The following is a 24,567-nucleotide window of genomic DNA, read 5'->3' as shown; positions in this document are numbered from 1 at the left end:
CTACGCCTAGGATTAGGCGCCTTCCTGAAAGTGGTCGGCGCCTACCATCCAATTAATTTTAATTTAAGCCAATTACGAGGCACTAATTCCTTGTTATTGGTGCCAATTAAGCTTTTTAAATGTTAGGTGCCCAGTTCGGCAGGGTGCACCGATCTGCATCTGGGCCTTATTCTACGCAGGTCCTTTCTCGGTTGCTAGTGGGCTCACTGCACTCAAACATTGCCTGTGTGTAACCCACCTTCCAATTAAATACTATTGCAATCAGACATTTTTTTAATAGAGAAGTGCATAGCCAGAATGTTATATACAGTACATGCATGTATTATAATCATTTGTGTGTGTTTATTTGTCATGTTACTATTAGCACCTTCTTTATAGAATTCCCTCCTTCTGTTTATAGAAACATGATGGCAGATTAAGGCCAAATGGCCCATCCGCAGCATCCATGGTCTCCTCCTCTCCCTATAGGCTAAGGCTCTTTACACCTGCATTGTGAGGTCATAGAGCTTTATGGCTATAGAAACACGATGGCAGATGAAGGCCTAATGGCCCATCTGCAGCATCCACTGTCTCCTCCTCTCCCTATAGGCTAAGGCTCTTTACACCTGCATTGTGAGGTCATAGAGCTTTATTGCTATAGGCTAAGGCTCTTAACACTTGCATTGTGAGGTCATAGAGCGTTAAGGTTATAGAAACATGATGACAGATAAAGGCCAAATGGCTCATTCAGTCTGCCCACCCTCAGCATCCACTGTCTCCTCCTCTCTCTAAGAGATCCCACGTGCCTGTCCCACACTTTTTTGATTTCATAAAAAGAGCGTGCTTTGATTGTATCTCTTCTCAGAGTAATGGAAATATAGGGTTGATATTCAGTATGGTTTAAGCGGGTGGATGAGGCTGTTGCCCACCTGAAACCATGCTTAGCATCTCTGACACCGATATTAGCAGCACTTAACTGGGCAGTACATCCAAATATGTGCCCTGACCTTCCACAGCACTGGATGGGTAGTGCCAGGGTGGCCTTTGGGCAGAGTCGGAGAGCATCCATTAGTTATGCAGGCACTGGTCATATTCTGTGTTGTAAAAGTGAAATTTGAAAATCAATAAAGATGAATTCTTATCTTCTAATATGCCCAGAAGGGACATAGTAATATTCTATAATTTCTACTAATGATATCTTGATGATATAGAGCTTCACTGCGACACCTTATCTGACGTGTCAAATCTAGAGCATGGCGCGGGGGCGGAGAGGTGCTGGTGCCCCCACCAAGATGGCATCTGGGGTGGCCTGCCTTCCCCACCCCCCGCCACCTACTATGCAACTGGGAGCCATATATCATAGCTGAACAATTCTGAGATACTGGTTTTCCAGTTGGTGGTACAGGGGCACATCAACGCTACGTCCATGCATCAACCCTGACTGTCGCTTACACAGGTGTTACAGCGCTGAGGACCTCCTTCCCCTTCTCACCAGAGCGTGCGATCCCTTTTATTTCGTAGCCTGAACAGAAGGACATGGGTCCAGTGATCAAACTCGGTTCACAGTCACAATCCTAAATCACAAAGAAAAGGAATAAAACATTTTAACGTTCTGTCATGGAAGAAGTTTGATAAGACGGTATAACAAATTTTAAATAAAACTTGAAACTTCATGAGAGGAAGGAAGTGTAAGGCCTTGTTTCATATTTCAAAAAACAAGAGTGAACAGAATGACCTGGGCAAGGTACAATGCCTAAAGTTGTTTGTGTCCCTAGAGCATATATCAATGGGTTTGTTTTTCATTGTTCAGGTACAGGAAACTGGTATTCTTGACAAGTTGGAACCTGAAGAACGCAAGAGACAAGAGGTAAGGAGCAGCCTCTGTGCAGTGTGTTCTTTACCGAATGGCTGAGTTATTTTTGCAAAGGTTAACTAATGGCAATTAACAGTGGAACCTTGGTTTACGAGCATAATTTGTTCCAGAAGCATGCTCGTAAACCAAATTACTCGTATATCAAAGCCAGTTTCCCCATAGGAAGTAAGGGAAACTCACTTGATACGTTCCCACCCACCCCCACTCCCCGAGGCCAGCGGCGCTGCTCCACCCCACCGAGAACTAACATCTCGGAGAGAGTGAGAACCAGAAGGCCTTGAGCATGCGCAGATGCTCAAGGCCCAGGCAAGAGGCAGGAACTTCTTTCACCGGCACGTCCTGTGGGCTGCGTGCCGGTGCCAGATGGGGGGGTAAGGCTGAATGCTGTTCGGGCGGGGGGTGCCGGTTTGCAAAGGGGGGATGGTTCACATGGGGGGGGATGTTTGCGAGCGGGAGGGGAGCGATGCCGGTTCTCGGGGGAGGTGCTCACTAATCGAGTCAACGCTCGGTTTACGAGACAAGATTTGCGAGAATGTTTTGCTCGTCTTGCAAAACACTCGCAAACCGAGGTTTGACTGTATTACTAAATGAATGATGTTCACGCAGTCGGGTCACCAGCCAGGGGTGACAACATAGCTCTCTAAAGCAGCGGTGTAGTGCAGGGGGGTGGGGTGGACTGCCCTGGGTGCCATCTTGATGGGGGTGCCAGCACCTCTCTGCCACCATGCACCCTCCCTCCCCCACTTACCTATTTAAAATCTTCACCAGCTTGAGTAACTACTTCCTGCTGCTCATACTAGCCTGGCTCCCTCTGAAATTACTTCTGGGTCGCGGGGCCAGGAAGTGATGTCATAGGGAAAGCCAGTACGAGCAGCAGGCTGGAGAAACTGCTCACGCTGGCGAAAGATTTAAAAAAGGTACGGGGGTGGGAAGGGAGGGCACGAGTGTGGTGCAGAAGGAGCGGGTGGGGGGCAAAGAGGAGGGGGCGGGGGGCACCTCCTACCCTCACTAGGCCACTGCTCTAAGACAAGGGTTAACTATTGCAGGCTTTAGCACAACAAAGCAAACGTGAAAAGTAGCTGCATTAAAAGCTAAACAGAAGGCGTACATTTTGTCCCTGATTCTATAAATGGCATCTAAAGTTCAGTGCAAGGATCAATGTGTCTAGCTAATCTAGGGGCCTAACAATTTAAAAAGCTTAATTGGCCCCAATAACGAGCAACTAGCATTAATTGAAAGTGCCATTAAAAAGCAAAACAATTTAAAACAATGAATTAGCCGGTAGGCGCCTAACTTGGTAGGGGCGGGATTTGGCCCTGGCCTAAGTGGAAGTGCACCTAAGGTTTTGATGCCTACCAATGTCTTAGGTTTCTAAGTGTAACTCTAGCGGTTGATTGGCAATCATGATGAACGGCGCCTAGAAGTTAGATGCTGTTTACAGAATCAGGGCCTTGGTGCCCTTATCTGTGCTCAGTTTTCGGCGCCGGCACTTATGTCCTCTGAAAACTGGCCCAGTTTTGTGGTGTCTAACCGTAGGCATAATATATAGAATACCCCCTTTGTGGGCACGGTTGTTGTGGGTGACGTTCACTTGAAATGACTGCCTGGTACCTCAAGAAGCATCGGTGAGATTTCAAGCCTTGATCTTTGGGTCTTAGCCCACTGCTCTAATCAGCAGGGCTACCCCTCTCTCATTCCCTTTAATCTCACCCCTCTGTTGTTATTTAGGCCATCTTTGAAATCATCACTTCAGAATATTCGTATCAGCACAGCTTGGGGATTCTGATCCGTCTCTTCAAAAAATCCGAGGAGCTGAAGCAGGCCATGACTGCCACGGAGCACCATCACCTCTTTTCCAACATTGTCGACATCCTGGAGGTCAGCGAGAGGTAATTTATTGTACTCAAAGCAGTGCTGCGGTCTGTAGTTGGCCTTTTGGAAAACGTCTGTATACACTTCTTAGGCTTGATACTCCAGTCCATAAAAAATTCCAGTTATCTTGGAACCCTATACTGGACTTAAAGGTTGATATTGAAAAGCATATATGTGTTAAGAGTAGGGTTACGAGATGTCCGGATTTCCCTGGATATGTTCTCCTTTTGAAGACAACGTCCGGGGGTCCAGACAGCTTTTCAAAGCCTGGCACTTTGGGTTTTGAAAAGCTTCCCCCGAAATTGTGTCGGGCAAGAGGGCATCCGCGCATGCATGGATGTTACCTGCGCGTATGTACGGATGCCCTCCTGCCCGACCAGAGCAAGCAGCGGGGGCGGGGCTAGGGTAGGATTAGGGGCAGGACTGGGGCATAACAGGGTGGGGATGGGCGGGCCTGGGGGGGTCTGGATTTTACAAATGTAAAATCTGGCAACCCTAGTCTAGAGGTTTTACTTCCTGGAATTCTATAGAGCAGACTAGCCCAGGGATCTCAAAGTCCCTCCTTGAGGGCCGCAATCCAATCGGGTTTTCAGGATTTCCCCAATGAATATGCTTTGAAAGCAGTGCATGCAAATAGATCTCATGCATATTCATTGGGGAAATTCTGAAAACCCGACTGGATTGCGGCCCTCAAGGAGGGACTTTGAGACCCCTGGGCTAGACGGTTCTAATAGTGGATGGACATTATCCTCAAACTATGGCTGGTTACAGCATTGACCAGTGGGGATCTCGGGACTCTCTGACCCTACTATACTAAGAACATAAGAAAAGCCTTACTGGGTCAGACCAACGGTCTATCAAGCCCAGTAGCCAGTTCTCACGGTGGCCAATCCAGGTCACTAGTAGCTGGTCAAAACCCCAAAGAGTAGCAACATTCCATTCAGAATCCTAAAGAATAGCAAGATTCCAGAATCCAAAAAGTAACAAAAGATTACGGAACCCCAAAGAGTAACAAATGATTCTAGAATCCCAGAGAGTAGCAACATTCCATGCTACCGATTCAGGGCAAGCAGTGGCTTCCCCCATGTTTTTCTCAATAACAGACTATGGACTTTTCCTCCAGGAACTTGTCCATACCCTTCTTAAAATCAGCTACGTTATCCGCTCTTACCACAACCTCGGGCAATGCGTTCCTCAGTCTTATTTACATAATTGAATTGATGTTCCATACTATGCTATAGAGAGGAGATGATTGTAGGAAAGTTGGATGCCATTTACATGTGCAAAAATCTGGGTTTTATGCCTAAATTTTCATAAATATGCCTTTTTATAAAAGGTTCTACTTGTGTGTAGGCGGCATGCAGAGGTTTGAAGGAGGTGTGTTTTACTGTATTTTAGCAAACAACCCCCCCCCTCGAGAACTCAAAGCAAGCAAAAAAAAACCTTCTGTTTTAGAACAGCTGTAGACAAGAGGAGTAGCATTTTAGAAAGGACGGATAATGTGGAATTGAGTCGTCAAATGCTGAACCAAGAACTACGCCTGCAGAAACCCGGAGATCTTTGCTCTTTCCAAGATCCACTGTGCATTGAAAAGCAATGGAAGGGCAGAGCATCACTCAGACAGAGAGAAGGAGTTAAGGAAAGTTCACCTCTCTCGTCCTGCTCGTGGCCTGAAAACAAGCCTGTACTTGGCAGAGAGCCTGACCTACTGGAGTATGCATGACTCATGCTTTGGGAGACGAAGCTCAGCTGTGGCTCAGACATCTTGCAGAGGAAGTGCCTTGTGTATTTTCACAGCCCAGGAGGGTGGCAGAGATAGAGGTGCTGGGGGCGAGTTGAAAGCAAGGCTGCTATTGACATCCTCTGCTTCCTCAGTGCCCTCCACCAGGACAGCTGAGACCAGAGTTAGGCCGTAATATATTACTTTTACAAACAATACATTATTTTTCACAGTAACCTACCTAGACTACTAATTGTAACCTATTCCTCTTTCCTACTGAAACTAGTGACTGTTTTATATTAGTTTTGGAAAGTAATATAAATGTGCTTCCGAGGGAGGTGGTAGAGAAGAAAATGATGACAGAGTTCAAACAGGTGTGGGATGAACACAGAGGATCTCTAATCAGAAAATAATGGGTATACATTGCAGGAACTAAGGCCAGTACTTGCACGGCCTGTGTCCCGTATATGGACATTTAGTTGAGGATTGGCTGGGGAGGGCTTCGATGGCTGGGATGGTTAAGATGGTCTGGAGTGAGCCTTGACGGAGACTCCAGTAGATAGAACCGAAGCATAGTGCCAGGCAGGACTCTGAGTTTCTGGCCCAGAAATATCTAAGAAAAAGGACCATTTAAACTAAATTAATTTTTGGAGCATGTATGGTCGGGCAGACTTCATGGACCACTCGGGTCTTTATTTGCCATCATTTACTATGTTACTGTTTGTTTGGTTTTTTTTGTAATAGTAGCTACTCATACTTTTAAAAGTAATATAGTGATATATTGCCAGTATATGATTACATGGCTTGGAAAAATGATATTAAAAGCTGCTGCTTATTTAGATTTTAGGAAATTACTAAAGACTCAATTATTATTTTTTTTTTTTAATTTATCAGATTTTCATATAAATATTATCAAGCATCCACTTGTACAGAAAAGTTGAGTTAAGTAAATAAGCAAATGTACATTATAATAACACTAGTCTTTAAGCCCGTTACATTAACGGGTGCTAGAATATATGTCTGTCTTTTTTTTTTTTTCTTTCTGTCTCTCTCCCCCTCCATTTCCCTGTGTAGCGCTGTCTCTGCTTTCTTCCTCACTTTGCACTCTCCAGCTGTAACATTACTGCCTCACTTTTTCTCCTGCAAGCATGTCTGCTCTTTTTCTCATCCCCAGTCTCTTTGCTCTTTTCCTCTTCTTGCAGGGGTCTCTGCTCTACTTTCTCTGTGTTCCTTATTCCTGCAAACCTCTATGCTGTATTTTTTTCTCTGTATGCTCCTGATCTTGTGTTTCCCTGTAGGTATTTATTCCTATTTTTTTTCCTTCTTCAGTCTCAGCTCTTCTTTCTCTGAACATTTTCTACCTCAGTCTCTCCAATTTTCTTTCCTTCTTCAGTCTTAGCTCTTCTTTCTCTGAACATTTCCTTCCTCAGTTTGTCCAATTGCAGCTCTCTTGCCCTCTAAGCCCCTGCTGCAAGTGTTTTAGGAATAGTAAACTAAAACTAGGCACCGATGTCAGAGCCAAACAGCATCTAATTCATAAAGAAGTTCCTAACTCAAAAACACCCCCCTTATCTGCCCCTAATCAAAGTCTACAAAATCCTGAGTGGTGTAGAACAGGTACAAGTGGATCGATTTTTTTTTTATTTTTATTTATTTTTTTTTTTATTGCATCAAGATTTACAAAGTCTAGGGCAGTGATTCCCAACCCTGTCCTGGAGGAACACCAGGCCAATCGGGTTTTCAGGCTAGCCCTAATGAATATGCATGAGAGAGATTTGCATATGATGGAAGTGATAGGCATGCAAATTTGCTTCATGCATATTCATTAGGGCTAGCCTGAAAACCCAATTGGCCTGGTGTTCCTCCAGGACAGGGTTGGGAACCACTGGTCTAGGGGACACTCGATGAAGTTACAGAGTAATATTTTTAAACCCAATAGGAGGAAATTTGTTTTTTTTCACTCAGAGAATAGTTAAGCTCTGGAACGCGTTGCCAGAGGATGTGGTAAGAGCGGTTAATGTAGCTGGTTTTTAAAAAAGGTTTGGACAAGTTCCTGGAGAAAAAGTCCATAGTCTGCTGTTTAGACAGACATGGGGGAACCCACTTCTTGCCCTAGATAGGTGGCATGGAATGTTGCTACTGGGTTAGATAGATCATTGGTCTGACCCAGTAAGGCTGTTCTGATGTTCTTATATGAGCCAATTATAGGACAGTCAAGCCATTGTGACATCACTGATGAGGCTGACTCTTAGGCATTGGTGAAATGAGGCATTATGACATCACAATCTCAGCTCTAGAATGTTGCTACTCTTTGAGATTCTGGAATGTTGCTACCAATTGGGTTTTTGCCAGGCACTTGTGACTTGGATTGGCCTCCGTGAAGACTCGATATTGGGCTAGATGGATCATTGGTCTGATCCATTAAGGCTATTCTTATTCTTTGGGCTAGGCGCCTACTTTTTTATAGAATCAAGTTTTTTGAGTTGGCGCCTAACTTTCAATTAAGTCCAATTAAAGCTGATTGTTGACTTCCGGCGGAAACATGGAGCTGTAGACAGCGTGTTTCTGCAGCTCCAATACACCCGACCTCGGCGCGGCAATTTATCTGCATTCCTCCCTCTGGTTCGGGTCTCCCGCGGCGCTGAGGAGTGTGTGGGAGACGCGGCGAGACTCGGACCGTTTTTTTTTGTTCTTTCAACGCTGCCCTGCCGCTGCGGTCGTGGGACGCCCGGAGGCCACGTGGCGCCGCCGCCGGGGAACGGCGGAGTCCCTGCCCACTGAAGCGCGGTGCAGCTTCTTCCCTGCTGGCCGGTTCGGGTGCGCTGATCTCCCTGTGCTGGGGAGATAATTGAAGGAGCGGCGCGATCCAGCCCCGACTTGCGGAGCGGCCCTGCTGTTTGGGACCCGGGATTCCCGGCGGTCACGTGGCGCCGAGAGAGGTGTATGGCTGGGACAAAACCCGCCGGAGCGCGGCGTGGTTTTCTACTGCGGGTCTGATTTTTGGGCCTGGTTTCCTCCTGATGCTGGGACGTTTTTTTTTTTTGTTTTTTTTTTTGTTTTTTTGGTGGCTTGGCAGGATTTGGGAGCCGAGGAGGGGTCACCATGGCAGCCAAGGCGGTCCGGAAGGATCGGGAGCGGAGCAGGCTGCCTGAGGCCAAGATGGCGGATCCCGGGGCGCCCCCATCGCCGGAGGCTCCTCACTCCTCCTGGGTCACCGCGGTCACGGCAGAGGTTCAGGCGGCCCTGGAGAGCTCTCTGGGGGACAAACTTCAGCGCATCCTAGATAAACTGGACACGTTGGACCAGCGCTTTGCCTCCCTTACATCAGAGGTCAAGGAGACTCAGCAGCGGGTGAGTGTGGCTGAGGATCACGTCCAGCAGCTTGCCCAGGAGCAGTCAGCCCACACCACAGCGTTGGCGGCATTGCGTGCCAAGGTGGATGATCTGGAGAATAGGTCCCGCCGTAATAATCTTCGGTTTGTTGGCCTGCCTGAATCGGTGCGAGACGTGGAGCTGGGGGCGCTATTGGAACGCTGGTTGCCGGAGTCTTTGTCTTTACCATCTTCTTCGGGCCCCCTGAGGGTGGAGAGGGCACATCGCTTGGGGCAGCGGAGAGAGAATGCTGACAGACCTCGAGTGGTCATCTGCCGTGTCCTGAATTATCATCACAAGATGGAGGTCCTGCGTGCGTTGCGGCAGGGCAAGAAGCTCTCGTATGACAACAAGCCGATTCTCTGCTTTCAGGACTATTCGGCGGAGGTCTCTCAGGCACGGCGCAGGTTTTCACCTCTCTGCACCCGTCTCATCCAGCGTCATATAGCTTTTTCTCTGCAATACCCGGCGCGCCTGCGACTGACACATCTGGGTCGTACTCATCATTTCGACACCTTGGAGGCCGCTCAGCGCTTTGTGACGGAGATGATGCCTGATGACCCGCCTCCGGGAGCTGCAGTGGACTGAGGAGTCCCAATTTTGGGGAATGGTCTGTAGTTTGGGTTTGGACTGGGGGTTTCTTCCTTCTCCCCCTGCGTGGGGTCCCTGTGTTCTGTTTTTTAGAGGGACTGCTTGGTTGGTGTGTGTGTGGATGGAGGGGGGTTGGCCTGGTTGTTCTCTGTTAGCTTGGGTCTGTTCCTGCTCTAACCGGTTTGAGCATTGGGTATTGGGATTGGTGAGTGGGCTTTGAGGGTTGCTGTAGTGGCTGGGGTGGTAGGGGAGGGGAGGGGTGGGTTGAGTGTTCTTGGGGGTTTGGATGATGGTGGCTGTTTCTTACTGTTTTCAGAGTTTTGGGGTTGTGGGTTGGGGGGTACTGGTCCTTATCCCGTGGGAGGGTGTATCTAGTTTCCTGGAAGTGATGCCCTTTTTGGGGTATCTTGGGTGTAGATCGGGGGAGGGTTGGTGGTGGAGGGGGGTTTGTGGGGTGGGGTGGGGGGGGAGTTGGGGGGTGGGGGTGGGGCTCGCTGGGGGATGGGGATCTGGGGGAATTTTGGGGTGAGTGGGTTGGGGGTCACTGTGTTTGGGATTTGATTTGGAGGCAGGGGTATGGCTTGATTCTTGAGGCAAGTGGGGGCGAGAAGCCGGGGAAGCGGTGGCTGGGACGCTTCTCTGGTATCATACTGGTTCTTTCTTTTTGTGTGACTGGGCTAATGAGAGGTTTACTCTGGAATACACTCTAACTTCTTGGAATGTTGGGGGGATTCACTCCCCTATTAAGCGTTCTAAAATATTGCAGCGTTTAAATCGTTCTAAAACCTCTATTGCCTTTTTACAGGAGACCCGTTTATCCTCTGTGGAGCATGCCAAGCTCTGTACCTGGTGGGTGGGTTCCTATTTGGAGGCGCCCGCTGTGGGGGGAAAGGGAGGTGTTATCATTTTGTTCCGTAAGGGCCTGCGTTTACTCACCCAGAAGGTGTTCCGCGACCCTAAGGGGCGTTACATCGCGGCCTTGGTGTTACTTGATAATCGGCCTCTTTTGCTCTGCAATGTTTACGCTCCTAATAATCCTTCGGCCAGGTTTTTTAGGGGGCTCCGCAATCATCTCTTACAGTTTGGAGATGTTCCGATGCTGGTGGGTGGGGACTTTAATGAGGTACTGGACCCGAAGCTGGACCGCTCTGCTTCGTCGGGTAGAGAGACCTCCAAGCTTTATACGGGTGGTCAACTTTTGGAATCCACCTTGGGGTTGCTTGACGTGTGGCGGGTGTTACACCCGTTGGAGAGGGATTACTCCCACTTGTCCAGGGCGCACGGGACGCTTTCACGAATTGATTTTCTTCTTATTTCTCGCGGGCTGCTTCCACGGGTAATGGGGGTTGATATGGGCCCCATTGAAATATCTGACCACGCTTGGGTGGGATTTCGGTGGACTTGGGGAGACTCTTTGAGCACCAGAGGGTCCTGGCGGTTTCCCTGCTACCTGTATAGGGATACCCGTTTTCACGAGTTTTTGACACAGTGCTGGCGTGATTTTCAAGTCGACAATCATCAGCATCGGGATGATCCCATTCTCTACTGGGAGACGGCTAAAGCAGTCTTACGGGGGAATGTCATCTCTTATGTGGCCAGGGAGTCGAAGCGGAAGCAACGGCAAATACTGGCTTTGGAGCGGAAGGCGACTGGGTTGAGACGCCAGTATGGCAGGGCGCCCTCCTTCCTGCTTCGAGCGCAGCTTTTGGAGGTCCAGCAGGAACTGAATGAACTGTTGCATCTTCGGGCTCTGCGGACGAGGGAGTACTTTAAGTTTTCGTTATTTCGGTTTGCGAATAAGAGCAGTCGATTGTTGGCCCGCCTGGCGCGTCCGAGGGGTGGACCTGAGAGCATAACGACTCTTCGGGGTTCCTCTGGGGTGCTGCATCATCGGTCGGAGGAGATATGTGAATTATTTCGGGAGTTCTTTGCTGAGGTGTATACAGATTCAGGCCCTGAGCTTTTGGATGGGCAAGTTTATCTAGATAGCCTCGACTTACCTTGTTTATCTCAGCGGGATGCAGCCGTTTTGGATCTTCCTATCACCGCAGAGGAGGTGGAGGGGGCGATAGGGGTCAGTCCGTTGGGCAAGGCGCCGGGCCCGGATGGATTTCGGAGTGAGTTCTATAAGTTGTTGGTGACGGACGTAGCGCCAGTGCTGGCTGAGGTTTATAATTTGAGTGTGGCTAAGGGCTTTCTTCCTCGCTACGTAAATCTAGCGTCTATTACAGTTCTCCCGAAGCCTGGTAAGGACCCTCTTTTGCCGGAATCGTATCGTCCTATCTCATTGTTGAATTATGAGGCGAAGCTTTTGGCTAAACTTTTGGCTAACCGCCTGGCGCGTGTTTTGCCGTCGGTGATCTCCGAATCTCAGGTGGGGTTTGTGCGGGATAGGCCGGTGGCTAAGAATATCCGGCGCATCTTGTTGGCGCTAGAACGAGTGGGACAGGACGGTAGCCCCGCCATGCTCATCAGTTTTGATGCAGAGAAGGCCTTCGATAAGGTGCAGTGGGGTTACCTTTTTGCGGTGCTGCGGACGTACGGTTTGGGCCCCTTCTTTTTCGGTGCAATCCAGGCACTGTATAGTGATCCAGAGGCGCGGATTACAGTTAATGGGACTTGCTCGGGTTTTTTTCCTATTGGCCGGGGGACTCGCCAGGGCTGCCCCTTGTCTCCGCTCCTTTTTGTGCTCTCTTTAGATCCTTTACTTCGGGAGCTTCAGGCAAATGCGGAGATTCGGGGATTGGTCCTGGGTGATTCACATTTTAAAATGGCGGCATTTGCAGATGATCTCTTGGTCTTTTTAACGGACCCGCAGCATTCCTTGCCCGTATTGTTGGAAAGTCTTCGGGAATACGGAGATTTCTCTGGCTTCGCCTTGAACTTTGCGAAATCTGAGGCGCTGGCTTCCTCGGTTCAACTTCAGCGGACGTGGGGGGATAGTTTCCCGCTGCGTTGGGCTGACACATCTTTTAGATATCTGGGGATTAGGCTGACGATGGATGTGACCCAACTGTACCGTCTTAACATAGATAAACTCCTGGCGGATACTAAATTGTTGCTAGCCAAATGGCAGGCGTTGCCGCTGTCTTTGTCGGGGAGAATTCATTTATTTCGTATGGTTGTATTCCCGAGGTGGCTTTACGTTCTTCAGACTCTTCCCCTCTCTTTGTTGCAGAGGGATATTCGTTCTCTTACCTCCCTATTGATCCGGTTTTGTTGGGGTGGACGTAGACCTAAACTGAAATGGTCCCTGTTGGTGGGGCCTGCCCACGGGGGTGGTTTGGGGGTGCCTGACATCAGGGTTTATAACCAGGCCTGTTTGCTTCGTCATCTTAGTGATTGGGTGTTGGGTACCTCTTTTTATACGGATCTCTCTCTGGAGCGGGATCATTTCTATCCTGTTCATCTCTTGTATCTCCTCCATGCCCCGTTGTCTAAACTGCCGCGACCCTGTAAGCGTAGTATTTTGTTTCGGTCCTTGTGGACAGTGTGGCATCAAATCCTTCGGTTGTGGAATCAGGACTCTCATACTAGTGTATTTTTACCGTTGGCGGGGAATTTAGCTTTCCCTCCGGGGGTTGGACCATCTGTGTTTGGTCGCTGGAGGGCGCGGGGGGTGGAGCAGATGCGGCATGTTCTGCGGGATGATGGGTCTCTCTTACCTTATGCTGAGCTGGTGGGGAGGGGGGTCCCTGAGATTGGCCTTCCCTTTGCTTATTGTCAATTAAGTCACTATGTGGCTTCCCTTCAGGGGTCTTCCTTGCAGGGGGATTTTGGGACCCGGCTCTGTACTTTTTTGGCTGCGGATCCTGCTACTAGGGTCTCTATATCTGCTTTGCATGGCCGGATTCTGGCTCTTTGCCCGCCTAAGGTTTTCCCCGGTATTTTGGGGGCATGGCAGCGGGACTTGGGTTGGGACTTGGGGGACAATTTCTTGTTAAAAACCCTGACTCGAACAGCGGGCTTGGTACATAGTGCTGAGCTCCGTGAATGTCATTTTCGAACTGTCATGCGGGCCTACGCCTCCCAGAGTCAGGCTTACCATATGGGTTGTATTGATACTCAGTTATGTATCCGCTGTTCGGTGGAGGTGAATTCTTACTTTCATGGTTTCTGGAGTTGTGAGGGGATTCAGACCTTCTGGACGGAGATGGCCTCCTTTTTACAGGGCTTGTTGCGGACCCCTGTGCCAGTCTCCGTGCAGTCTATGCTGTTTGCCCAATTTTCCTTCTTGTATATGTACAATTCTTATGAAAAATTATTTCTTAGTAAATGTTTTATTTTGGGGAAGAAATGTATCTTGTGTTGCTGGCTGTCTTCTGAACCACCTTCATTCTGGTATTGGAGGAATCGCCTCCATGAACTTATGGGTTGGGAAGCCCGTTTGGCTCGTTCTTCCCGACGCCGGAGCAGAGACTTTGTTCACACTTGGACGCCCTATTTGAACATTTTGCCTCCTGAGAGTCGTAGCCGGGTCTTGAATAGACTCCATCTTTGACACTGTGCTTCTAGATGTCTCTGCTGTTCCCTGCACGCAAGTCTTCTGTATATGGGGGGGGATGGGGAGGGGTGGGTGGGGGGTAGGGTTGTCTTTGTTGGGGGGTGGGGGTATGGTGGGTCTGGGGAGGACATAAGAGTCCAGTCCTCCGCGGGTGTTTGATGAAAATGCATTCCATGGTTATTATTGCTGTTGTACTTACTGTTGCTTAATAAAATATATTTAAACATAAAGCTGATTGTTAAGCCTATCGATTAATTAAGTTAAGCGCTAATATTGATGCCTAACTTTAGGCAAATTTTATAGAATCAGGGCCATAACTGCTGTCTTTACCTTTGCTTTATCATAATTAAGGATCCTAAGTTCCTATTTGATGCCTTCTTAACTTCTTTTTCTCTTCATCACCTCTCCAAAAGGCCAATCCATGTACCTGCCCCCTTCTGAAAGTGACACTGAACTATGCATCAGAAATAATAATAGAGAGGGGGTCACGTGATGCCGAGAGAGTGAACGGACGTGTGCCTCCACAGCTCCGGGCCGCGCCACAGTAAAACCTTGCACAGGCCTTTTGTATTTGCTCCTGCGGCCATACTTTTGGCTTTTCCCTGCTCTTTATTATAGCGGCGAGCAGCGTCTCTCTTCCTTTGAGCATCCTCCGAGGTATGTCGGCTAAACCGCAGCGCGGGGGTGAAGGACAAGCAGAAAGCCTCGGGGCCCAAGATGGCGGAAACCCATGAGGCACCGCTGTTTATTTTAGAGGCTGCCGCGGTGCAGGAGCTGACATGCTCTCTTACCCTCGGCATGTTGGATAAACTTGCTAAATTACATACTTTCACGGAGGATATTAAGGAGAGTTTGGACTCACGACGGGTGACTGCAGCGCGCTGAAGATCGGATAGCGCAGCAGGAGGAGAGCGCGGCTCATTATGAAGAACGGCTCCGCACTCTGAAATCAGCATATCGTACCCTCTCGGAGCGCCTTGAAGACCAGGAGAACAGGGAGCGTCACAGTAATCCCCGATTCCTCGGCATCCCTGCCTCAATTTGTGACGTTGATCTTCATGACATTGATCTTCGCAGCTGGCGGGAGGGCTGGCTGCCCAAGGCCTTGGATCCGCAGGACCTCCTGACACCCTGTTCCATTGATTGGGCCCATCGCACGGGGCAACGGATATAAATAAACCTTAGAGCAATGCTGCCCAATTCCGGTCCTCGAGATCTACTGGCATGCCAGGTTTTCAAGATATCCACAATGAATATGCATATGAGAGATTTGCATACCAAGAAGGCGCAAATCTCTCTCATGCATATTCATTGTGGATATCTTGAAAACCTGGCCTGCCAGTAGATCTCGAGGACCGGACTTGGACAGCCCTGACTTAGAGCTTCTTTTCTACTGAGAAGTTTGCTTGTTTAAAATTATTTTATGTTTGTTTTTTTTCAGTCTGAATGCTCTGCCATAACTCTGCTTCCCCCTCAGATTGAGAGGGATCCCCACTAGCTGTACTGCCAGCAGTCAGTCGTGTTGAAATGTGAATATACATAAATTGGGCATTTTCAAATGCCTAGACTTTTTCTAGTTATCTTTCCGACTCTCTAGCTAAAGATAATGGCATATCTTATCTTTAATCAGATGCCTAGTATCTGAATATCGACCTCTTTGTTGAGGTTTTTGCCTTTCCAAAGCCATTCCCTGAACTGTGAGGTTTCCCCTGTGGTTTCTGTGATCATTAATGCTGTTTTTCCTAATTGTGTTATTCAGATATCTCAGGCAAATAATCTGTCCATTAGAAGGTTTGCAGCAGTTATGTTTTATTTATTCCCCCCCCCCCCCACCTGCTTTTTGAGGCAAAGCAGAGATCCGTGAGAAACATCTTAGCAAATGAGAGTTTGATTCCAAAACTGAATTAGTGCATTCCCAAAAGCTTTCAAAGCCCGGGAGGGGGAGAGAGAGAAGGATGAACCAGCCGTCAGCACATGCTAAAGGCACATTATTAATCAAGCTCCCCTTATACAGTGAAGGAGGAAGTGGAAATAGCATGAACTGTTGCTGACAGAGTAAGATGCATGCTTGAAAAATAAGGTAATTCACTGGGTGACTGAAGAATGTAATGTAATGTAATGTAATTTATTTCTTATATACCGCTACATCCGTTAGGTTCTAAGCGGTTTACAGAAAATATACATTAAGATTAGAAATAGGAAAGGTACTTGAAAAATTCCCTTACTGTCCCGAAGGCTCACAATCTAACTAAAGTACCAAGTTTCCAAGTTGCAGGAAAGTAAAAAGCTAGGACTAATGAGTCTTGATCAATGTTACGTTGACTGAGCTCCGTTATCTCTCTCCTCTTCCTCCATCACACCTTCACTCCCATTTCTCTGTGCACACTTAGGGCAGGATTCACTAAAGTCCCGAAATCTGTCCGATTCGCGTCCTATCCGTTTCCGAATCATTGTAGGCGATCGATTCAGTAAAGCTTGTCCATGCAAATGATCCAGTCGCAAACACGCTGCTATTAGCGCTGAAACATCGATCGACGCGCGTGCGCACTGTATCCGTGTTGGTTTTGAAGCTCTTTAGGACTTCACTGCGTAGAAATGGGGCGTGGTTTAATCCCAGACGTCATTAGCGGGCTCCGAATGCGCCTGCCGCAAAGCAGGAAGTCTTCTTACCAACCGTTATTTTTCTGAAATACTGTTGCAAGCTGTACAAGCAGATAGTGTAGCCGACGAGCGCCGTCCATTTCTCTCTGGAAAAATACTGTTAAGTTGCTAGAAGGCATAACAGTTAGCAGTTGTTCAATACGCTGGGATCACGTGCTGTTATATACTGCCTACAAATCCCAGGAGGCTGTGCGGCCCTATCAGCCGTGAAGCAAGTAGCACCCTGACGTCACATGCACACGACAATCCAGGTGGAAGGAAGGGGGAGGGTATAGCTGGCCCATAAAAGTTTGATTTAGGATTTTTTTTGTGATTTGGCATTGATATTTGAAATGTACAGTGCGCAAGGAGAGCGCGGGGTTAATCCGCGATTTTCTCGCCATGCACATTACAAATCCGAGTTTCACTCCCGCGCTCGCTCTGCGCATTCCAAAAAAAGAAAAAAAAATATTTCTAACGCTTATGTCCATAAACGTCTACATATATTTAAAAGTTTTGGTATATTTTGGATTTTAGGAGGGGTAGATATATATTTTTAATGGGGTTCTTAACATGCACGCACCAGTTGCTAGGCGGAAATAGTTGTCGAGGATGTAAATGACTGGTCCTCGGCAGTCGTAACTTTTTGGACAGGAAAAGCCAGTCGGTTTGGACGAAATGGTCTCATGAATCGACACGTTAAGAAATTTACATACCTTTTTACTCATTTGCATGCGCAGACCGGTTCGGGTGCGGATGGGGTCTGGAGGAAGGTTAGTGAATCGAGCCGGAGTCGGAAAGTGAGCGCAAACTGAGCGGTACACGATCGGTTTGCTTAGTGAATCTAGCCCTTAATTTTGCAGAATAGCCTAATCGCTAGTGCAGTGGGCTAAGAACCGGGGGGAGCTGGGTTAGATTCCCATTGTGGCTCTCTGTCACCCTGGCCAAGCCACTTAAACCTCTGTGAGCCCACTAGGGACAGAGAAAGTACAGTCAAACTTTGGATAGCGAGTGACGTGGTTTATGAGTGTTTTGCAAGACAAGCAAAATATTTTCTTAAATTTTAACCCGATAAACGAGCGTTGTCTAGCAGTGCGAGTACATAAACGTGCTTCGCGTCAAATACGCACAATATATAAGACAATATATCACTTCATGGTGCAACTGTACCTCAATTATTGTATGCAAAAAAGATATAATTGAATTAGAAAAGGTACAGAGAAGGGCAACAAAAAGGGAGGCAGGCAGGCGAGGGCAGAAGCTACAGGGCTCGCTGCCGATTCCAGCGGCAGCGAGCAGGAGAGGAGAAAGGCGAGGGGGACGCGGTGAGCCAGAGGCGGGCGAGAGCTAGCTCCGCCCACCCACATCGCGTCAGCGACTTCAGCGACTTCAGCCGGGCTCCCCCTTAAAAGGCAGGGAGCCGCGGCCTGGAGAGGAGGCAGGCAGGCGAGGGCAGAAGCTACAGGGCTCGCTGCCGATTCCAGCGGCAGCGAGCAGGAGAGGAGAAAGGCGAGGGGGACGCGGTGAGCCAGAGGCGGGCGAGAGCTAGCTCCGCCCACCCACATCGCGTCAGCGACTTCAGCGACTTCAGCCGGGCTCCCCCTTAAAAGGCAGGGAGCCGCGGCCTGGAGAGGAGGCAGGCAGGCGAGGGCAGAAGCTACAGGGCTCGCTGCCGATTCCAGCGGCAGCGAGCAGGAGAGGAGAAAGGCGAGGGGGACGCGGTGAGCCAGAGGCGGGCGAGAGCTAGCTCCGCCCACCCACATCGCGTCAGTGACTTCAGCGACTTCAGCCGGGCTCCCCCTTAAAAGGCAGGGAGCCGCGGCCTGGAGAGGAGGCAGGCAGGCGAGGGCAGAAGCTACAGGGCTCGCTGCCGATTCCAGCGGCAGCGAGCAGGAGAGGAGAAAGGCGAGGGGGACGCGGTGAGCCAGAGGCGGGCGAGAGCTAGCTCCGCCCACCCACATCGCGTCAGCGACTTCAGCAACTTCAGCCGGGCTCCCCCTTAAAAGGCAGGGAGCCGCGGCCTGGAGAGGAGGCAGGCAGGCGAGGGCAGAAGCTACAGGGCTCGCTGCCGATTCCAGCGGCAGCGAGCAGGAGAGGAGAAAGGCGAGGGGGACGCGGTGAGCCAGAGGTGGGCGAGAGCTAGCTCCGCCCACCCACATCGCGTCAGCGACTTCAGCGACTTCAGCCGGGCTCCCCCTTAAAAGGCAGGGAGCCAACGGCGTGCAGCCGTTCGGCGCGCGGCGAAGGCGAGCGGCAAAGGCGCTCGCCTTAGCGGGAGCGCCTTTGCGGAGGAGCCTTAAGAAGGAGCCAGGAGCACAGGCAGCCCAGTAGAGAAATTCCTGAGGTACATTTTCTCAAATTTATTCGCGATTCATTCTCATTCTCTTTCTCTCTCTTCTCTTACAGAACACAGGAAAGAAAACAGAGAAATGGAGGCTGCAGGAATCCAGCAGGGCTACCCAGTGTACTGCATCGCATGTCATATGTATGACTACCTCCCCTTTGGGAGGCGGGCATACATATGCAATCGATGCCAGGAACTGGATAGCCTGAAGAGGGAGGTCGGAAGGCTGCAGGTTAGAGTCCAGGAGCTGGAGGGACTCTGCTCAATAGAGGAACAGTGTGGGGAAACGGAGGAGACTACCAGAGAGAGCCACATCTCAGAACAAGTCAGAGAGCTCGAGAAGTACATAGAGGAGGCCTGGCAGATGGCAGAGGCACAGGACCACCAGCGTATCAGACGGGAACCGGCAGCTGGAGGTCAGGAACCAACAAACACCATGGGAGTGGGACCTAGCGTAGGGTCTGAAAATGCAGATGATGGTACCCAACAGGACCTGGCGGAAGGACCAGCGGAGATCCAGCAGAGCCCGGAGGACACGGACCTGAGACCAGAGAGACATCTGAGGAAGGGGAAATCTGCTGTTGTAGTAGGAGACTCAATCCTGCGAGAAGTGGACAGTCACATTGCCGGAGGAAGGGAGGACCGACTAGTGACATGTCTCCCGGGGGCAAGAACAACGGACGTCATCAGCAGAATTGATAGAATCCTGGAGGGAGCCGAGACAGAGGAGACGGCAGTTGTAATCCACATTGGAACCAACGACGTCAGCAGGAAAAATTTCAACCGGACTACACTGACTGAGCAGTTCAGGATCCTGGGGCGGAAACTGAAGCTGAGATCAAATAGGATAGCCTTCTCGGAGATCCTACCAGTACCGAGAGCAGACACAAGAAGACAGAGCGAACTACAAGTAATGAACGGATGGCTGAGGAGATGGTGCGAGGAGGAGGGATTCCACTTTGTTCGAAACTGGACGACCTTCTTGGGGAAGAACAAGCTCTACAAGAGAGATGGACTGCACCTGAGCACAGCTGGGACGAGGCAGCTGGCAAGAAACATCCAAAACGCCATAGACCTAGCTTTAAACTGAAGAGAAGGGGAAAGCCGGAAGTCGATCTGGCCTCGACACACCGGACATTGGTATCAAAAAATGATACCGAACAAGGACATTGCAAAAGAGAGCTTGGGACCGAGTGGGATCTTTTGGACAAAGGGACTGAGAGAAAATTCTTGGGCAAAGGGACTATGAGAGGCTTCTTGGATAAAGGGACTGAGGGGACACTTTTGGGCAAAGGGACCGAGTGGGAACTCTTGGACAAAGGGGCTGAGAGGGACTTTTTGTACAAAGGGACTGAGGAGACACTTTTGGGCAAAGGGACCGAGTGGGAACTCTTGGACAAAGGGGCTGAGAGGGACTTTTTGGACAAAGGGACTGGGAGGGAACTTTTAAACAAAAGGGTTGAGTGGAAATCTTCAGAAAAAAGGCCCACAGATGCAATGCAGGGGCCCAGTGCACAAACGAGCCTAACAGGCATGGTTGAAAGAGAACAATGGGAGCAAGAGGACCATCCAAAAAAGGAGATACTGGATGGGGGCAAAACGGACACGCCACGGGAGGTGGATGACCGAGGAAAGGCAAGCCAGGTGGGAGCGCCGAGCCATGGAAAGAAAACAGCAGGGCGGCCGACAAATCAGGACCTATATTGCCTCTACACAAATGCGAGGAGCCTCAGGGCCAAAATGGGAGAGCTGGAAATTATAGCCAGTCAAAAAGCCCTGGACATAATTGGAATCACAGAAACGTGGTGGGCTGATGATAATAAATGGGATGTGGTCATACCAGGGTACAAACTTTACAGGAGAGACAGGACACACAAGAAGGGTGGAGGAATAGCGCTATACATAAAAGACTCCATACCCTCAACCAAAATGGAAACAGCAGTAAGGTCGGAAGGCTTGGAATCAATATGGGTTAAGCTACCAGGAGGATCTGGAGCAGACATCAAATTGGGTCTATACTATCGTCCGCCTGGCCAATCGGAAGAAATCGACTGGGACCTGGAGACGGAACTGCGGCAGGTATGCAAGAATGGAAGTGTGGTGGTGATGGGAGACTTCAACTACCCTGGGATAGACTGGAGTATCGGGCACTCAAGTTGCGAGAGAGAGACCAAATTCCTGGAAGCCACGAGGGACTGCTTCCTGGAACAGCTGGTCATGGAACCTACACGAGGAGAAGCTACTCTTGATCTAATCTTCAGTGGACTGGGGGGACCTGCAAAGGAAGTAGCGGTATTAGACCCACTGGGAAACAGCGATCACAACATGATCCAGTGCAGACTAGAACTGGGATCATCCAGGGTGAAAAGAACCACAACAACAGCGCTCAAGTTCAGAAAAGGGAATTATGATGCAATGAGGAAAATGGTGGGGAAGAAACTCAACGGCAGCACAAGGAAGGTAGAGTCCGTAGAAAGCGCCTGGACCCTGCTCAAGCGTACGGTGCACGAAGCACAGAACCTGTACGTCCCCAGGTTCAGAAAAGAGTGCAAGAAAAATCGAATAAAGAACCCAGCATGGATAACGGCAGCTGTAAAAAAGGCGATCAGTAACAAGAAAGCATCGTTCAAAAAATGGAAACAGGATCAAACGCAGGCCAACCAAAAGGAACACAAGGAAAGCCAGAAGGAATGCCACCGAGTGGTTAGGAGAGCAAAGAGGGAATATGAAGAGAGACTAGCGGGAGAGGCAAAAAATTTCAAATCATTCTTCAGGTACGTAAAGGGGAAGCAACCAGCGAGGGAAGAAGTGGGGCCCTTGGATGATGGGGATAGAAAGGGAGTAGTGAGGGAGGAAAAAGAAATAGCTGACAAGTTAAATGACTTCTTTACGTCGGTCTTCACGAGGGAGGACACATCCAACATTCCCGAACCAGAGGAAATAGAAAATGGAGATCAAGATAACAAGCTGGTCAAATTAGAGGTGAGCCAGGAGGATGTCCTCAGGCAGATAGACAAGCTAAAGAGCGACAAGTCGCCAGGTCCGGATAGCATTCACCCAAGGGTGCTCAAGGAATTAAGGAATGAAATAGCAGAGACACTTCAGCAAATATGCAACCTATCTCTAAAAACTGGAGAGATCCCGGAGGACTGGAAAATAGCTAATGTCACGCCCATCTTCAAGAAGGGTTCGAGGGGCGACCCGGGAAACTATAGGCCGGTAAGCCTCACATCGGTCCCGGGAAAGATGATGGAGGCACTGATTAAGGACAGCATCTGTGACCATATCGAAAAAAATGGACAGCTAAGGTCGAGCCAGCATGGGTTCTGCAAGGGTAGGTCGTGCCTCACAAACTTGTTGTACTTCTTTGAGGGGGTAAACAACCAGGTGGACAAAGGAGAACCCATAGACATAATTTACCTAGACTTCCAGAAAGCCTTCGATAAGGTACCACATGAGCGGTTGCTCAGGAAGCTATGGAACCATGGGGTGCACGGGGAGGTCCACCGATGGATCAAAAACTGGCTGGCAGACAGGAAGCAGAGGGTTGGTGTAAAGGGCCATTACTCGGACTGGCAAGGGGTCACGAGCGGGGTTCCTCAAGGATCGGTGCTGGGACCGCTCCTGTTTAACATATTCATTGACGACCTGGAGGCGGGAACAAAATGCGAGGTCATCAAATTTGCAGATGACACCAAACTATTCAGCAAGGTTGAAACCACGGTTGACTGCGAGAATCTCCAAAGGGATCTTACGACATTGGAAGAATGGGCGAAAAAGTGGCAAATGAGCTTCAATGTGGGGAAATGCAAGGTCATGCATATAGGGAGAAGGAACCCGATGTTCACTTACAAAATGGGGGGATCAATGCTAGGGGTCAGTAATCTGGAAAGAGACTTGGGAGTGATGGTAGACACGACATTGAAGGCGTCGGCACAATGCGCCACAGCCTCGAGGAAAGCAAACCAAATGTTAGGTATCATTAAGAAGGGTATCTCGACCAGAACGAAGGAAGTCATCCTGCCACTGTACCGGGCTATGGTGCGCCCGCATCTGGAATACTGTGTACAGTACTGGTCACCGTACCTCAAAAAGGACATGGCAATGCTTGAGGGAGTCCAGAGAAGAGCAACTAAACTGATTAAGGGTATGGAAAACCTTACATACACTGACAGACTGAAGAAGCTGGGGCTGTTCTCCCTGGAAAAGCGGAGACTCAGAGGAGATATGATAGAGACCTTCAAGATCCTGAGGGGCATCGAAAAGGTTGACAAAGACAGATTTTTCAATTTGAAAGAAACCACAAGAACAAGGGGTCACTCGATGAAATTGAAGGGGGACAGGTTTAAAACAAACGCAAGGAAGTACTTTTTCACACAGAGGGTGGTGGACACATGGAACACCCTTCCGGAGGCCGTGATAAGAAATAGCACAGTACAGGGTTTCAAGGATGACCTGGATAGGTTCCTGGAAGACAAAGGGATTGAGGGGTACAGATAAGAGCAGTGGAAGGTTTAGAGATAACTGTAGAGGAAGGCAATAAAATTAGTCAGGGACCGCTGACCAGGCAATATGCCTGGTGGGCCGCCGCGTGAGCGGACCGCTGGGCTGGATGGACCTCTGGTCTGCCCCGGCGGAGGCGACTACTTATGTACTTATGTACTTATATGAGCAAAGGCTAAAGCAGTTAGGGCTCTTCAGCTTGGATAAAATATGGCTCAGGAGAGATATGATAGAGGTCTATCAAATACTGAGTGGAATAGGTAGATGTGAATCGCTTGTTTACTCATTCCAAAAATACTAGGACTACCGGGCATGCAATGAAGTTACTAAATAGTAAATTTAAAACAAACCAGAGAACATATTTCTTCACTCAGTGTCTAATTAAACTCTGGAATTCATTGCCAGAGAATGTGGTGAAAGCAGTTAGCTTAGCAGGGTTTAAAAAAGTTTAGTTAAATTTCATACAATAAAATCCATAAGGCATTATTAAGATGGACTTGGAGAAATCCTCTGCTTATTTCTAAGATAAATAGCATCAAATCTGTTTTACTCTTTGGGCTCTTGCCAGGTACTTGTGACCTGGATTGGCTACTGGTGGAGACGGGAAACTGAACTTGATGGACCTTTTGATCTTTCCCAGTATGTTCTTATGGGACGGGCACGAGCAGGGCATAGGCAAGCTGATATTTACATTGTATTTAGATGCTTATATTTATGTCATCTATAGACCTGTTGTATGCCTAAATTTAGGCACTCCGATGCTGATTTACATGCGTAAGAACACTTTCACTGCTCAGGGAAAGTAGGTGCCTAAAGCCCCTTCTATATGTAAATGTCTCATAATATTTGTTAGAACATAAGAATTGTCCCTGCTGGGTGAGACCAGTGATCCAGCAGTCCGCTCACGCGGTGGCTCTCTGGCTCCCTAACTGAGACTAGCCCTATCAGCGTACGTCCTTGTTCAGCAGGAACTTGTCTAACTTTGTCTTGAATCCCTGGAGGGTGTTTTCCCCTATGACAGACTCCGGTTTTCTATCGCTCTCTGGTACGGAATCTATCCCCTTTCAACTTTAGAAAGGGTTAGAGAATGACACGGGGACAAATTTTTCCCTGTCTCCGCAGGAGCTCAATTTCTCCATCCCATCCTAATGAGTTTTGTTGCTGTCCTT

General features: G+C 49.0%; 1 protein-coding gene across 3 annotated transcripts in view; it reads left to right on the top strand.

Annotated features, from left to right (window-relative positions):
* ARHGEF16 (Rho guanine nucleotide exchange factor 16) overlaps positions 1–24,567 on the top strand; it is a 76,968-nt gene that overhangs the window by 25,112 nt on the left and 27,289 nt on the right. For all 3 annotated transcript variants that reach the window (XM_033922271.1, XM_033922272.1, XM_033922273.1), the window contains exons 5-6: positions 1,790–1,846; positions 3,581–3,741. In XM_033922271.1, coding sequence (XP_033778162.1) covers positions 1,790–1,846; positions 3,581–3,741 — 218 coding nt within the window. The remainder of the gene's footprint in view (positions 1–1,789; positions 1,847–3,580; positions 3,742–24,567) is intronic.

Source organism: Geotrypetes seraphini, chromosome 15 (genome assembly GCF_902459505.1).
Source record: "Geotrypetes seraphini chromosome 15, aGeoSer1.1, whole genome shotgun sequence".
Lineage (NCBI taxonomy): Eukaryota > Metazoa > Chordata > Amphibia > Gymnophiona > Dermophiidae > Geotrypetes > Geotrypetes seraphini.
This window is presented reverse-complemented; position numbering and strand designations above follow the sequence as displayed.